The 13,212-nt window shown below is 28.9% G+C and overlaps 4 protein-coding genes across 4 annotated transcripts in view; 2 read left to right on the forward strand and 2 right to left on the reverse strand.

Moving 5' to 3' along the window:
- Window positions 1-1,376: 1,376 nt before the first annotated feature.
- LOC113403308 (cysteine-rich with EGF-like domain protein 2) overlaps window positions 1,377-13,212 on the reverse strand; it is a 175,510-nt gene continuing 163,674 nt past the window's right edge. The window contains exon 2 of the mRNA XM_064216761.1: window positions 1,377-2,964. Within this exon, the coding sequence (XP_064072831.1) occupies window positions 1,826-2,935 (1,110 nt within the window). The 5' untranslated portion in view covers window positions 2,936-2,964 and the 3' untranslated portion in view covers window positions 1,377-1,825. The remainder of the gene's footprint in view (window positions 2,965-13,212) is intronic.
- On the forward strand, window positions 3,505-6,225 carry LOC113403325 (something about silencing protein 10). The gene is made up of 2 exons (XM_026643830.2): window positions 3,505-3,764; window positions 4,768-6,225. Exons 1-2 carry the CDS (start codon window positions 3,748-3,750, stop codon window positions 6,152-6,154), a joined length of 1,404 nt encoding a protein of 467 aa, XP_026499615.1. The 5' UTR covers window positions 3,505-3,747; the 3' UTR covers window positions 6,155-6,225.
- On the reverse strand, window positions 6,228-10,270 carry LOC113403324 (notchless protein homolog 1). The gene is made up of 10 exons (XM_026643829.2): window positions 10,059-10,270; window positions 9,826-9,983; window positions 9,605-9,741; window positions 9,099-9,273; window positions 8,717-8,891; window positions 8,272-8,416; window positions 8,003-8,192; window positions 7,059-7,222; window positions 6,583-6,709; window positions 6,228-6,255 (listed from the first exon to the last, which is right to left on the reverse strand). The coding sequence occupies exons 1-10, from the start codon at window positions 10,200-10,202 to the stop codon at window positions 6,243-6,245; spliced, it is 1,428 nt and encodes a 475-aa protein (XP_026499614.1). The 5' UTR covers window positions 10,203-10,270; the 3' UTR covers window positions 6,228-6,242.
- LOC113403391 (transmembrane 9 superfamily member 3) lies at window positions 10,530-13,125 on the forward strand. Its single transcript, XM_026643930.2, has one exon. The coding sequence runs from the start codon at window positions 10,616-10,618 to the stop codon at window positions 12,341-12,343; it is 1,728 nt and encodes a 575-aa protein (XP_026499715.1). The 5' UTR covers window positions 10,530-10,615; the 3' UTR covers window positions 12,344-13,125.

Genomic DNA, 13,212 nt, shown 5'->3' on the forward strand with positions numbered 1-13,212 from the left:
ATAAAATTTTTGCGTCTAAATTAAAAATAATGTCATAAAAAAACATTAATGTGTATTATTTATTTTAATTCTTTAAATGTTTTTTTCATCAATAACTAAGAACACAGAATTATTTATAGTTATAGTTTTTTTTAAGTTACGAAAAAATAAGTGAATAGCTATATTACTATTATATTAGTTACCTACTTCTTACGCCACTGTATTATGTACACACTATGTACAAGTAAATGATCCCTAATGTTGGTAGTCGTTGTTATTGTGTAAGCATCTTATTTGCATTTCAATAAGTATTTAAAGGGACCGAAAATGTAAAAAAAATTTTAGCTTAATACAATGGACTGATAATAATAACTTTTTTAAAAAAGAATAAAATTAATTCCTGGATCAACCGTAACAAACTTAATTCCATATTACAGCATTTTCATTACTAGTCGTGCATATTATAGTATTATGTTCACTTAATGAATCTATAAAATTGTATAAACAAGATATTGCCTCAGCATATTATTCCGATAGCATAACATTCTTAAATGTTATTTGCAAGTAGTTTTTATAATGTTAAATTAGTACTTAATATATGACAAGCTACCAAAAACGAAAATTTTAGAACAAAGTTATGTTTCGTTTATAGTTTCTATAGATTTTGTTGATAACCATTAACATTATTAATGATTCTTTTATATTGTTGAGTAATATATTTGTCCCTTAGTTTAGTTATTTTTTCTATGTACCAAGACTTTCTCTCACCAAAGATTCTAAACAAGCAAATAGCCAGCTTAACTAGCAAACTTTTGATTTTATTCTTAAAATATGAGCAAATTGTCTTACATTTTTCTGAAACATTCATTGGTTTTATATCATGTATTATTTAGGTTAGAATGAAATTGTTTTATATATTTTATAAGTATATTTTATTATAAATACTGGTTCCATTAATGCTTGACTACGTGGTACAACTTTGTTTATTTTCTCTAAAGAGTATTAATTATTTTGGTGAATCTTAAAACCATATGTATGCCACAGCAATACCATTTTTTCTTAAATTATTAAGGAAATAATATGTTTACATACCTTCCGAATTTTCCAATATTTAGATAGATTTAGAATATCTTTAAATGTATGCCCTAAGTACCTTAGTGTTTATTCATGAAGTTTGTTTAAGAAAAAACAAGATAAAAAGACATTAAGTTATTAAAGCAGAAGCAAATATGTACTAATCAAACAGTAAATATTGGAACCAATTTACGTAAATAATAAATAAACATTGGCACTATTGCTGTAGGGTGTGATGCTTTTTATATACAACTTATATGTAATTTAAATGTTTAAGGGACATCACAAAGATTTCGTAATAGAAAACAACATTTTTCTTGTACTTTTTAAATAATTTCTTTATAGCTTACCACTTACATTTAACCAGCCTATAAATAATATATGTACATATATATATTCTTCGGTTATTTTTAGATTTTTCCATTATTAAAATTTAATTTGAGGTGGAAATAAATAAGGTATTAGTAAAATCAATGCATTAAGTAATTTTTTTCATTTAACAGTGTAATAAATATGATTTGATTTGTTCAATAATCATTCTGATTATATCAAATATTTGTAACATTTCTCTTATAAACTATATTTGTTTGTACTACATTTCTTATACTTTTTTGGCAAATATATGCTGATAAGAAATGGAAGTTTTGTTAATTGTATTTAATTTTTGTATATAATTGATACTAAATGTAGTTATGTACCTTTCACAATAAAATGTATTTTTAATACACCTTTAAAAATGTTTCTTTAATTAATTTTATTAATTACATTAATATTAATTGGAAAAATATGGAATAATTTTAATCAAACTTACTTCAGAAGTTGTTTCAGAATAATATATCAGAAGTGAAATAATTAAAACTGTGAGGGATGCTAATGATTTCGATTTTCTATATAAAAACATCACTAGGATAACCAAGCATAAATAGGAAGCTATCCTCATTGAGCAATTTATTAAAAGATCCCTTTGAATTTTAACATCTAAACATTTACCAATCCATAACACATGATCGGGAGAGCAAGATGAGCAGCTGGATGGACCAGGACCTTCACATGATTTGCATGTCTTATCACACAATTTACAGGCAAATGTTCCTTCTTTGTTTATGCAATACTCATTACTCTTACATAAAGACAAATCCAAACATTCATTATTATCAACACATTTACCAGAGTTCATAGTCCAACCAGCAGCACATTTGACACAGGTTTCTACTCCATCACCCTGGCATCCATCACACGCTTTATGGCAAGGTTTGCAGGATTCGTTACTTGCATTGTAAAAATTATAGGAACATTCTTCACAATCAATGCCTGTAAATCCTCTTTTACAAATGCAATGACCATCACCTTTACGTGTCCCTTCACCATCACATTTTCCATTTCCCCCACATATTTTGTTATTCTTTATATGCGGGCAAAGGGTACAGGATTCACTGTAATGATTCTTTGGACAACAGTATTGTAAATTTTCTATGCAAAGCCAAGTATATAAATCTAAATTATTTTGATATTCATGAAACCACCAATTTTCCAGTAGTGATTCTGCTTCCTCTGAGAGAGAATAACAATCGTCTTGATGATTTTTTAATTCAGAACATAAGTTTTCTTGAATTTCAACTAATCGCATTTCGCTTCGCGCATAAGACTTTAATTTAGCTTCCTCCCAAGCGGCATCGCCACCTTCGTGTTTACCTCGAGAGGTTTCTTCAAGCCAGTGACTAAAAGAATCAGTTACTACTTTACAACGCTGGCATTCATTAATTTTTTTTGAATGTAATTTTCCTTTAGTATCTAAAGTTGAATGTGTTATACCAAAAGTGATAGTAGACATGCATATTAAAATTAATTTTAAAGTTGTAAAGTAGGCCATTGAACAAAACATTTCTGTCAAGTGTTAAACAATAATAGTTACTATATATATGTTAAATATGATAATTAAAAATTAATAATTCGAAATAAATCTCATAAGAAATACTGATCAGGAATTGATAATAATTATTGAAAAGTTGTATGAGTACAACAGCTGTCAGTTAAGAATAGGAACTTTAGAATAATGTAGAGTGAGCGCTCAAACCTCAGAACCAAAATCCCAACTGACTGACATTGACAGTTATCCAACCTTACTTTCCTCTCTTTATTTAATACCAAGATAAACATTTCATTTAATTCTTATTTATTTATTGAAAATAAAATAAACAACTTATTTACAATATAGAATCTCAATTTATAATCTATTTCGTAGTATTTTAGTAAGTGTAGAATTACAACCAATTTATACCTTTCATTACTGAAACCAGTATTATCTGACCTATGACTTTTAATTATTTTTTTGTTATTTTATTTTTTAATTTCTTGCTAAAAACTATATACCTATTTGATATAAAAAATGAGTTCTGCGAGCACGAAGTATATTTATTTGTCAGCTGTCATTTATTCAAATGTCATTTTTTTATATATCTAGTTATATATATGTAGTTCAATATTTGCTTTAGCAAATCATGAAAACAGTTAAATTATTCACTAAATCAAAATAGTCAAAAAGTTTTTAATTTGTTGTTAATTCGTGATTGAAATTTTTGGTAAAACATAATGCAGCTTTAAAAACCTTCAAATATATAGGATGGGTAATGTTTGAATAACCTATGAATCAAACTTCCATGCTTTACATATTACGTTGAAGAAGTAGAAATAACCATGGCAGAAAATATAAGGTAAACCTTTAGGTGTATAAATGAAATTAGGTATACAAAAATACGTTTTAAAATGTTGAATATCGATGGTCTAGTAGATAAACACGCTAAATGCAGATTTTTGATGGTTCAGGAGAGCAGTTTTTGTGAATGTCATTTTAAACTTCAGAAACTCGACATTTTGAATGGGGTATGTGTACGCATTGCATTAGCTTTTACACGCTAATTTAAATGAAGATGACCTTTTCATTAAAAAAATGCATAGCACTTATTACTGTTATTCAATTAAAATACATTATTATTATCACTTAACAGTTTTGGGAATAGTCTAATAAAGCTAGCCTATTTCAATCAAAGAAGGAATAAGGATAAAACAAAGATAAAAATTGTATGTATTTCATGCAATTTTCTATTAGCTCTAAATTGTGCTCTGTTAACAGCTTTTGATTAAGATATCTTTATTAATGATCTACTTTTTTTACCTTCCAAAGTTCAGATTCAAAAAGGTTTGTAAGCCTTTGAAATGCAATTTTTTGTCTTTTGTCATCTTGTGGTTGGAATAGGCTATATTCCTAGCTGAGTAGACAATTAAACTAATACCACAAAAATTGTTCATCCAACTTACTTGATAAGAATATCAAGTAAATATATTTTAAATATAAATGTTTCTAAATAATGAAAAATAATAGAAACTCTTAGATCCATTATGAATGCTGAGTACTGGCAAAACACAATGACATATGTGTTTTTTCATAATTGTAATTTTTGCAAAGGGTAATAACTGCTATTAACCTATTTGAGTCCACATACATGTCAGTTAAGACAAATATACACTTTAAAATAAGATATAGGATATGATATTGAAATTGATAAGTGGAATGGAAAGAGCATAGACAGTACACAATTCATTAAAATGATAAAATATATCTTTTCTGCACTTAGTATGCTAGTTTCCTGGACCACATATATAGTTTGAATGTTTTCGTTAATGTTTTAAATATATTGAATGAATCATTTCTTTCAGATTGAAGTCTAAATATGACCTAAAAGACAACTATGAACCATCAGATTCTGAAAATGAATATTCTGCATCAGAAAAGCAAATTATGGACAAATTACGGAAAAGAAAACGACAAGATTCTGACAGTGAAGATGAGGTATATGCATTTTCTGAATCAGATGAAGATGGGGAAGACAAAACTGATTTAGGGATAGCCGATAGCGATGTAGAGGGTCAAGAGAAATCAGATGATGACTTACCTGATTCTAAAGCTTGGGGTAAGAAAAAAAGATCTTATTATTCTACTGATTATGTGGATCAAGATTATGGAGGATTTGGTGATGATGAAGAAGATGCTCTGATGGAAGAGGAAGAAGCGAAAACCATACAAAAAAGATTAATTGAACAACTAGGAGAAGATGATTTTACACTAGATTTTTTTAATAAACAGGTGGCCAAAAATGATGAAAAAGAAACAACAATAAAAAGTGATATAACTCTAATGTCAAAGAGACAAAAACTTCAACTACTTGAAAAAGAGAGTCCAGAATTCTTAGGTCTTATTGATGATTTTAAATCAAAGTTATCGGTTGCAAAAGATGACTTGCATCCTGTTTTAGAACTTGTAAAAGGTGGAAAGTTACCAAATTGCTCGGCTTCTAAATTTGTTAAAACAAATTATGATTTAATTTTGAATTACTGCACAAATATTAGTTTTTACATATTATTAAAGAGTCAAAAAATTAATATTCAAAACCATCCAGTTATAAAAAGACTATATCAGTACAGACAAATGTTACAAAAAATGGAACCTATATACATTGAAGTAATAAAACCACAAATAGATAAAATATTGAATGCAGTTCAAAATAACTTAGAATTACAGGTAATTAAGGAAAAAGATGAAACTAAAAAACGAAAGCCTCGGAAACAGTTGAATGAGTACCCAAACAAAAAACTTAAATTAATTAATGCTATTGAAAAAGATGATGCAGAAGATACTGGAGTATCTGATAATGACAATGATTATGAAGGAAGTGACTTCTTTGCAAGTAATAATGAAAATGTAGACAAAAATGTTAGTCAGTCTGAAGAAAGTGGTTTTTCTGATAATGATGAAATAGAAATTGATCAGAATAATCTACCCTCATTATCAAAAGATCATCATCAGATTACAGAAGAAGTTGGAGATAAAAGAGAGATCACTTATCAGATTGCTAAGAATAAAGGTTTGACTCCATACCGAAAGAAAGAACAAAGAAATCCAAGAGTTAAACATAAGCTTAAATATAGGAAGGCTAAAATAAGGAGGAAGGGTGCAGTTAGGGAACCAAGAACAGAAATATCTAAGTATGGTGGAGAGCCTTCTGGCATTAAAGCTAATGTTAAAAAGAGCATTAAAATAAAATAAAATTTGATTGATCTTTTATTATTCAAAAAATGTATGTAACTTTAACTTCATAATAAAATAACTAATTACAATATTGGTTCTTATTTCCTCAGTGTTGCCACCTGTAATAAAAAAACAAATTTTAGGCATTGTTAGTGTTGTAGTAGTTCTTTCTTTGAGCATATATATTTTTATGGTTATTATCAAAAGTTAAGAATTCACAAATATTAATAATTTAAACTTTGTTTCTGTAAACAAATTTAACTAATAATGGTTAATTCATGACTGCCACTATATAACTAAGCCTGTTTCTTTCTGGAAGAAGTTTGTTTTTTGCAAATTTTAATTTCTGAACTGACAAGTTTCATTTTCACCTCATTTATAGTTAATTTTAAAAACTAATTTATTGTTCACATAAATGAGATTATAAACGTCTCAGTTTTACTTACAACTTTAATACTTTATCTTTTCCTCCTGAAGCAACATATGATCCATCTGGAGACCAATCTACTGCATATACTTCATCAGCATGGCCTGGTAAATCTAATTCTAGTTTTTTAGTTTTCAAATTCCAAACTGCAAAATTTAAAAATTATTAATGTAATTGTTTTCTTTTTAATATATTTAAATTAAATAAATGGGCCATCTGATGGTATGGGGGTCACCACCACCCATAGATATTTGTGCTGTAAGAAATATTAACAATTCCTTACATCAACAATGCATCACCAACTTTGTGGTCTAAGATGCTGTCCCTTGTGCGTGTAGTTAAACTGACCCACTCACTCTTCAAACCGGAACACAACAATACTAAGTATTGCTGTGTTCTGGTTGGTGTTTGGCGAAAGAATATCTGATGCGTGGATGGTATTAACCCAGATAGGCTTGCACAAAGTCACCTAGTAAATATAAAGACATGTATTACCTTTCAATGTTGAATCTGCACTGGAACTTAACAAAAGTCTAGAATCTGCAGACCATGCAACCATGTATACGGCTTGCACATGTCCTCTTAAAGTTGTTATAAATTTGCCAGTTGTTGATTCCCATAATTTAACAGATTTATCAAACGATGCTGAAGCAATAATTCTGAAAGTAATTTAATTAATATTTATATTAATGATATTTGTAAGTAATTTTTGAGCACCTTTCGGCTATTATTCGGAGATGATTCGGATTGTTTGTTGTTACACAAACACCTCTACAATTTATGCAAATATTCTATGGAGAATCTTGTTAATGTATAAAAAAATTTATACATTAACAAGCACTGATATCTCATTAGTATTATCTAAAACATGAAATTGTTAACCACGTTACTGAACTGAGAGAACCTCGGCATTTACTATATATATTTTAAATTTAACATAAACCATATTGTTGCTAAGGCCTATCAAATGCATGGCTTTGTATTGAGGGTTGGTAAGAAATTCAAAAATTATTATACTCTCACTCTTTTGCAAGAACAATAGTTCAATATGCTCTCTATTGAAATTTGGTTCATCAATCTAGTAGGTACAAATTAAATTTATTAATCATGTAAAATATAAATAATAACTCTTGTCTTGTTATATTAGGACACTAAGTATAAAAAAAGCATATTTTATATTAAGCTCATTTTGATTTGCCCTGTACAAAAACTAAATATGACCAAAATAATTTCATGCATTGTTTGTGTTTAATGTTGATGTTCTAATTATTTTTATAAATTCTTATTTTAACTAATACTAATTCTCTTATTACTTTCTGTTTCTCATGTGTATATTGATATTGGTGGAAACTTTATTGGTTTCTGTGATATTTTATTGATTTTTAATATTAGAAATATTATGTATTTATTGACATAATTACTATCTATAATAAAATTACCTCGTATCTGGAGAAAATTTAACATCATTAATGAGCTGCTGATGGCCAGTCATTCTAGCCAAAGGTCTTTTCTCTTTTTCAGGTAGCCACAGGAACAGTGTAAAATCATCAGAGCCAGACACAAGCCTCTCTTCACCTTTATGACATGTTTCTTCATACCTTTGTAATGCACGTTGTTGTAAAATGGTCCCTAGAAAACAATTGTTTTAAATTTTGCTAGTTTAGTTTCTAAAGTATTTTAAATCAAACACAACTAAGGTTAAACTTACTATCATTCGTAGAATCTAATCTATCTAGAATAGGATGAAAAGGACCCGTTCGAAGAACATAATCTGTACTCAGAGCTAGTGTGTTTACCCAGTGGGCATGACCTTCTAAAGTTCTACATAGTATACCATCATCAGCTCTCCAGACCTAATTATGATATAAATAAAACAGCAAATTAAATTTCATTTATAAGCACATAAACAACAATAATAATTTTAACAATGTATGAAGTTGTTGAAGATAAATATTGTGTTTATTTAAATTTTAAGGTGATGGTATTTTTGTTTTATAATATAGTAATTAGATATATTTTGGGAAGATAAAAAGGCTCCCTGTACATGCATTGGCTAATTACCCCAGACCTGGTTAATCTGGCCCTGAGTTTTACCTTCACTTTTAATATCAGTAGGTATTTTATCTTACCAGAATACAGTAATATAAATTTACCTTAATAGTTCTGTCTTGAGATGATGTATAAATGAGGCCTGTCCCTCCCCATTTTACACATGTTACTGCTTTGGAATGTCCTGTCAGACTTAAAACTGTGTGTCCAGTTACAGTGTCCCATATCCTAACATCACCATCTTTTGATGAACTTGCCAATTTACGACATTCTGGGTTTCTGAAGTAAAAAACAAATTTATTTGTTGAGTAACAATTTCATGTTATGAAAAATGTTATATATGTTATATTTCTTAAATAAATATAAATAATTTAAGCCAAGTGTGAAAACCATTCATATAAGTTTTGTTTCTAATAAAATCTAAATAATAAAATTAGATCAACAATATAAATAAACCTGAATTAAATTACTTTGTTCAAAATTTACCTAATATAAGGTTCCCAAGTTAGTGCTGTAACCCATTGTTTATGTCCCATCATAGTCTTCCCAATTTGATTACCTGTTATTGGGTCCCACAGCATAATTCTACCTTGTTTACAAGCTGATGCAAGCTTGGAGCCATCTGGTGACCAACTTATGCAGAGTACCCAGTTGGTATGACCTATAATTATTTTTTATTATTATTACAGTAGCTAGGTACTTATTTAAATGTGGTAACTCAATTCTGTAAATCTAAACTGAGTTAATATATAACATAACTCAGGAAAAAAATTATAATTATTGTGAATTGTAATTTAGATTATATGACTGTATGTGTCTGTCTCTTTTTAAGTGTAAATAGTTTTATATCTTTAATACATAGTTATCTTGAGTTAGTTTTTTTAAAGTTTTTATTTCCAGTACAGTGATACAGTGTTAAATACTATTTTAATGGTGAGATAACTAAGACACAGTTAATTAATTCAAATACAACCATGTCAAGCTTTGTGTACCTTTGCATACATGTAGTGGAGTTTGTGTATTTAAATCCCAAAATCTAACTGTAGTGTCACCAGAACCACTGGCTAAATTATTGCCTGATGGACTAAAACACGTTGATATAACTGCCTCTGCATGTCCAGGTATAGAACTAGAAATAATGTTATATTGATTAAAGGAAATCTGTTGAAAAAGTTTTATAATACAAGTATACTATTATTATTTGAATAAAAACCTTGTACAACGTGTTACTGGTCGAACTTTAAATACTGCTTGTTGTTGATATATAATATCTACAACTTCTTCAGAGTTTAATTTAGTAAGATCCAAGGCTTCGTGTAATGTTGATGTTATTTCAGTATCTTTGACGAAAAATAGAAATTGTTTATCTTCCTAAAAGAATTAATATATATTTCGGTTATTATTATTCAAAATATCGTTTAAAATTAAACAATTTGTAAAACAAACCTCTTTTAGCAATGCATTGCAAATAAGTGTAAGTTGATCTTTATTTATGGTTAAAGGTAAATCCAATGGGCTGCCTGTTTCTTCTCCAGTATCTGATTTAAACCTAGCTTGCACACAGCTAGGCAAGTCATTGCTTATGTCCATTTTAAAATCTTATTTAAAGTTATTTTTGTAAATATAACCTGCTTATTGCTTGCTTAAGTCAAAAACACATTGGAAATTTTGAAGACTTGTCAAGTGTCAAAAAACCACAATACAATGTACAAACAATTTGTAACAGATATATATCGGTATTTTATTAAAGATTGAAAAACACAAATTTAATTACTAATATTTCTGAATGTTATATCATAATTTATTAATTACTAATGATAAGTTAATATAATAAGTATTTTTTTCTTAAAATGTATACTTATACATTTAATTTTAAGCGACGTATTTTTAATTGTTACAAAATGAAATATAGCAACATTTAGTTATATGTCTGACGTCGGCTTATAACTTACGTGTTATGTTTATCGTTTTATTTATAAAACCATCTATTCCGCCAAATTAAAATGAAAATTCTATACATTTTATTTATTTTGTGGCATATTGCTTACTGTGATGAGCATACACATACATATAAGGATGGAGAACAAGTGGTACTATGGATGAACACCGTAGGCCCATACCACAATCGCCAAGAAACGTACGCATATTTTTCCCTTCCTTTCTGTGCGGGCACAAAAGTAACCATTGGTCATTACCATGAGACATTATCAGAAGCTCTTCAAGGCGTTGAATTAGAACTTAGTGGCTTAGACATTACCTTCAAAGATAATGTACCAGCGCAACAATTTTGTGCTATTGAACTCGATGAACAGTCCTTTAAAGCATTGGTGTATGCCGTTAAAAATCACTACTGGTACCAAATGTATGTCGATGACCTTCCAATATGGGGTATTGTTGGAGAAATAGATGGTGATAATCACTACATTTGGACCCACAAAAAATTCGATATTGGATATAATGGAAATAGGATTGTGGAAGTGAACCTCACAGCCGAAAATAAAGAACGACTAGTGCTTAATGCAAAAATTCCTTTCACTTATGAAGTTAATTGGAAGAAGAGCAACATTAGATTTGAAGACAGGTTTGATAAATATCTAGATCCTAACTTTTTTCAACACAGGATTCATTGGTTTAGTATCTTCAACAGTTTTATGATGGTTATATTTTTAGTAGGTCTTGTATCAATGATTCTTATGAGAACACTGCGTAAAGATTATGCAAGGTACTCAAAAGATGATGATCTTGATGACTTAGAAAAAGATTTAGGTGATGAGTATGGTTGGAAGCAGGTGCACGGGGATGTGTTTAGGCCTGTTCCACATTTGGCCTTATTTTCTGCCCTTGTAGGAGTTGGACATCAGCTTACTGTAGTGACATTAGCTGTTATTATTTTTACTATTTTTGGGGAGCTCTATACTGAAAGAGGTTCTTTGCTATCAACGGCTATTTTCATATATGCTGCTACTTCCCCTATCAATGGCTACTTTGGTGGGTCTTTGTATGCTAGAATGGGTGGAAGATTATGGATCAAACAGATGCTCCTCTCTGCATTTTTGTTACCTGTACTAGTATGTGGTACAGCTTTCTTTATAAATTTCATTGCTATGTACTACCATGCATCGAGAGCCATACCTTTTGGTAGCATGATTGCAGTAATGTCAATTTGCACTTTTGTGATCTTACCTCTCACCTTAGTTGGAACAGTCCTTGGACGTAATCTGGCAGGTCAGCCTGACTATCCTTGCCGCATCAATGCTGTCCCTAGACCTATTCCAGAAAAAAAATGGTTTATGGAACCTTTTATAATAATCATAATGGGTGGTATTTTACCCTTTGGTTCCATATTCATTGAGATGTACTTTATCTTCACATCATTTTGGGCATATAAAATTTATTATGTATATGGTTTCATGTTATTGGTCTTTTTAATTCTCATGATTGTGACTGTATGTGTAACTATTGTTTGTACTTACTTCCTGTTAAATGCAGAAGATTATCGCTGGCAATGGACTAGTTTTCTTTCGGCTGGTAGTACTGCACTGTATGTTTATCTGTATTCATTTTACTATTTCATATTTAAAACCAAAATGTATGGGCTATTTCAAACAACTTTCTACTTTGGCTACATGGCTTTGTTCAGTTTGACTTTGGGAATAATTTGTGGTACAGTTGGATATATAGGAACAAGTATATTTGTTAGAAAAATATATTCGACTGTTAAAATTGACTGAATATCAGAAACTATCAAAATTAATATTCTCATGTGGTTTTGTCAAAATGTGCTGCTAGGCTAAGTGGTGATAACCAACAAAAGGTTTAATGAAACCATTAATATATATTACAGCCATACTGTTTGAAGGCAAACACATTCCTTGGACATTTTTATTGTATCCAAATGTAGTTTTTTTCATTAACAATTCTCTCTTAATTGTTGTGGTTATGAGTTATTTGAGATTAAAATAAATTTAAGCCTTATTTTTTTTTCATTATTTCCTAGAATTACAACAAGAATTACAAATACTATAAAGAAATATTAAGGAAAGACACTGTTTCATAAAGTTATCTTATTAATTGTTTTAGTTTGTTAATTTTGCATATTATATCTTATACTACTCTATCATATAAGTTTGTAAATATAAAAGTTAATCAAATTCCTAATATAGAAATTTAGCCGTATGTATCGTGTTTATGGTGTTCATCTTTATAATTATTACAAGCTTATAAAAGTCTAAAATCACTACCTAGAATGCTATTACTGTTCATTGCTAATTCAGTGTTGTTAAAGTTTTAGAATAATAATCCTAGGTATGTGATCATTTTGTAAGTAATAAATAGAGTAATTTTACTTATGTAAATATTTACTAGAAATAGAGTTTGAACTCAAATATTTATAATGCATTATTTTGTATTTAATTTGTGCGGTAAGATGGAAGAATCTATAGTTGTGTATGCCATCCAACATTAATGTATCTTATTGATTATTATCCCAAATAAAGTTGACATGTACATGAAATTAACCCAGTTTCATTAATATATATTTAAATGATGATATCTAATTACGGATACTGTATGCTATGGTATCAGGAATTATTACAATGAG

The sequence above is a fragment of the Vanessa tameamea genome, chromosome 13, assembly GCF_037043105.1.
Source record: "Vanessa tameamea isolate UH-Manoa-2023 chromosome 13, ilVanTame1 primary haplotype, whole genome shotgun sequence".
NCBI classification, from domain to species: domain Eukaryota; kingdom Metazoa; phylum Arthropoda; class Insecta; order Lepidoptera; family Nymphalidae; genus Vanessa; species Vanessa tameamea.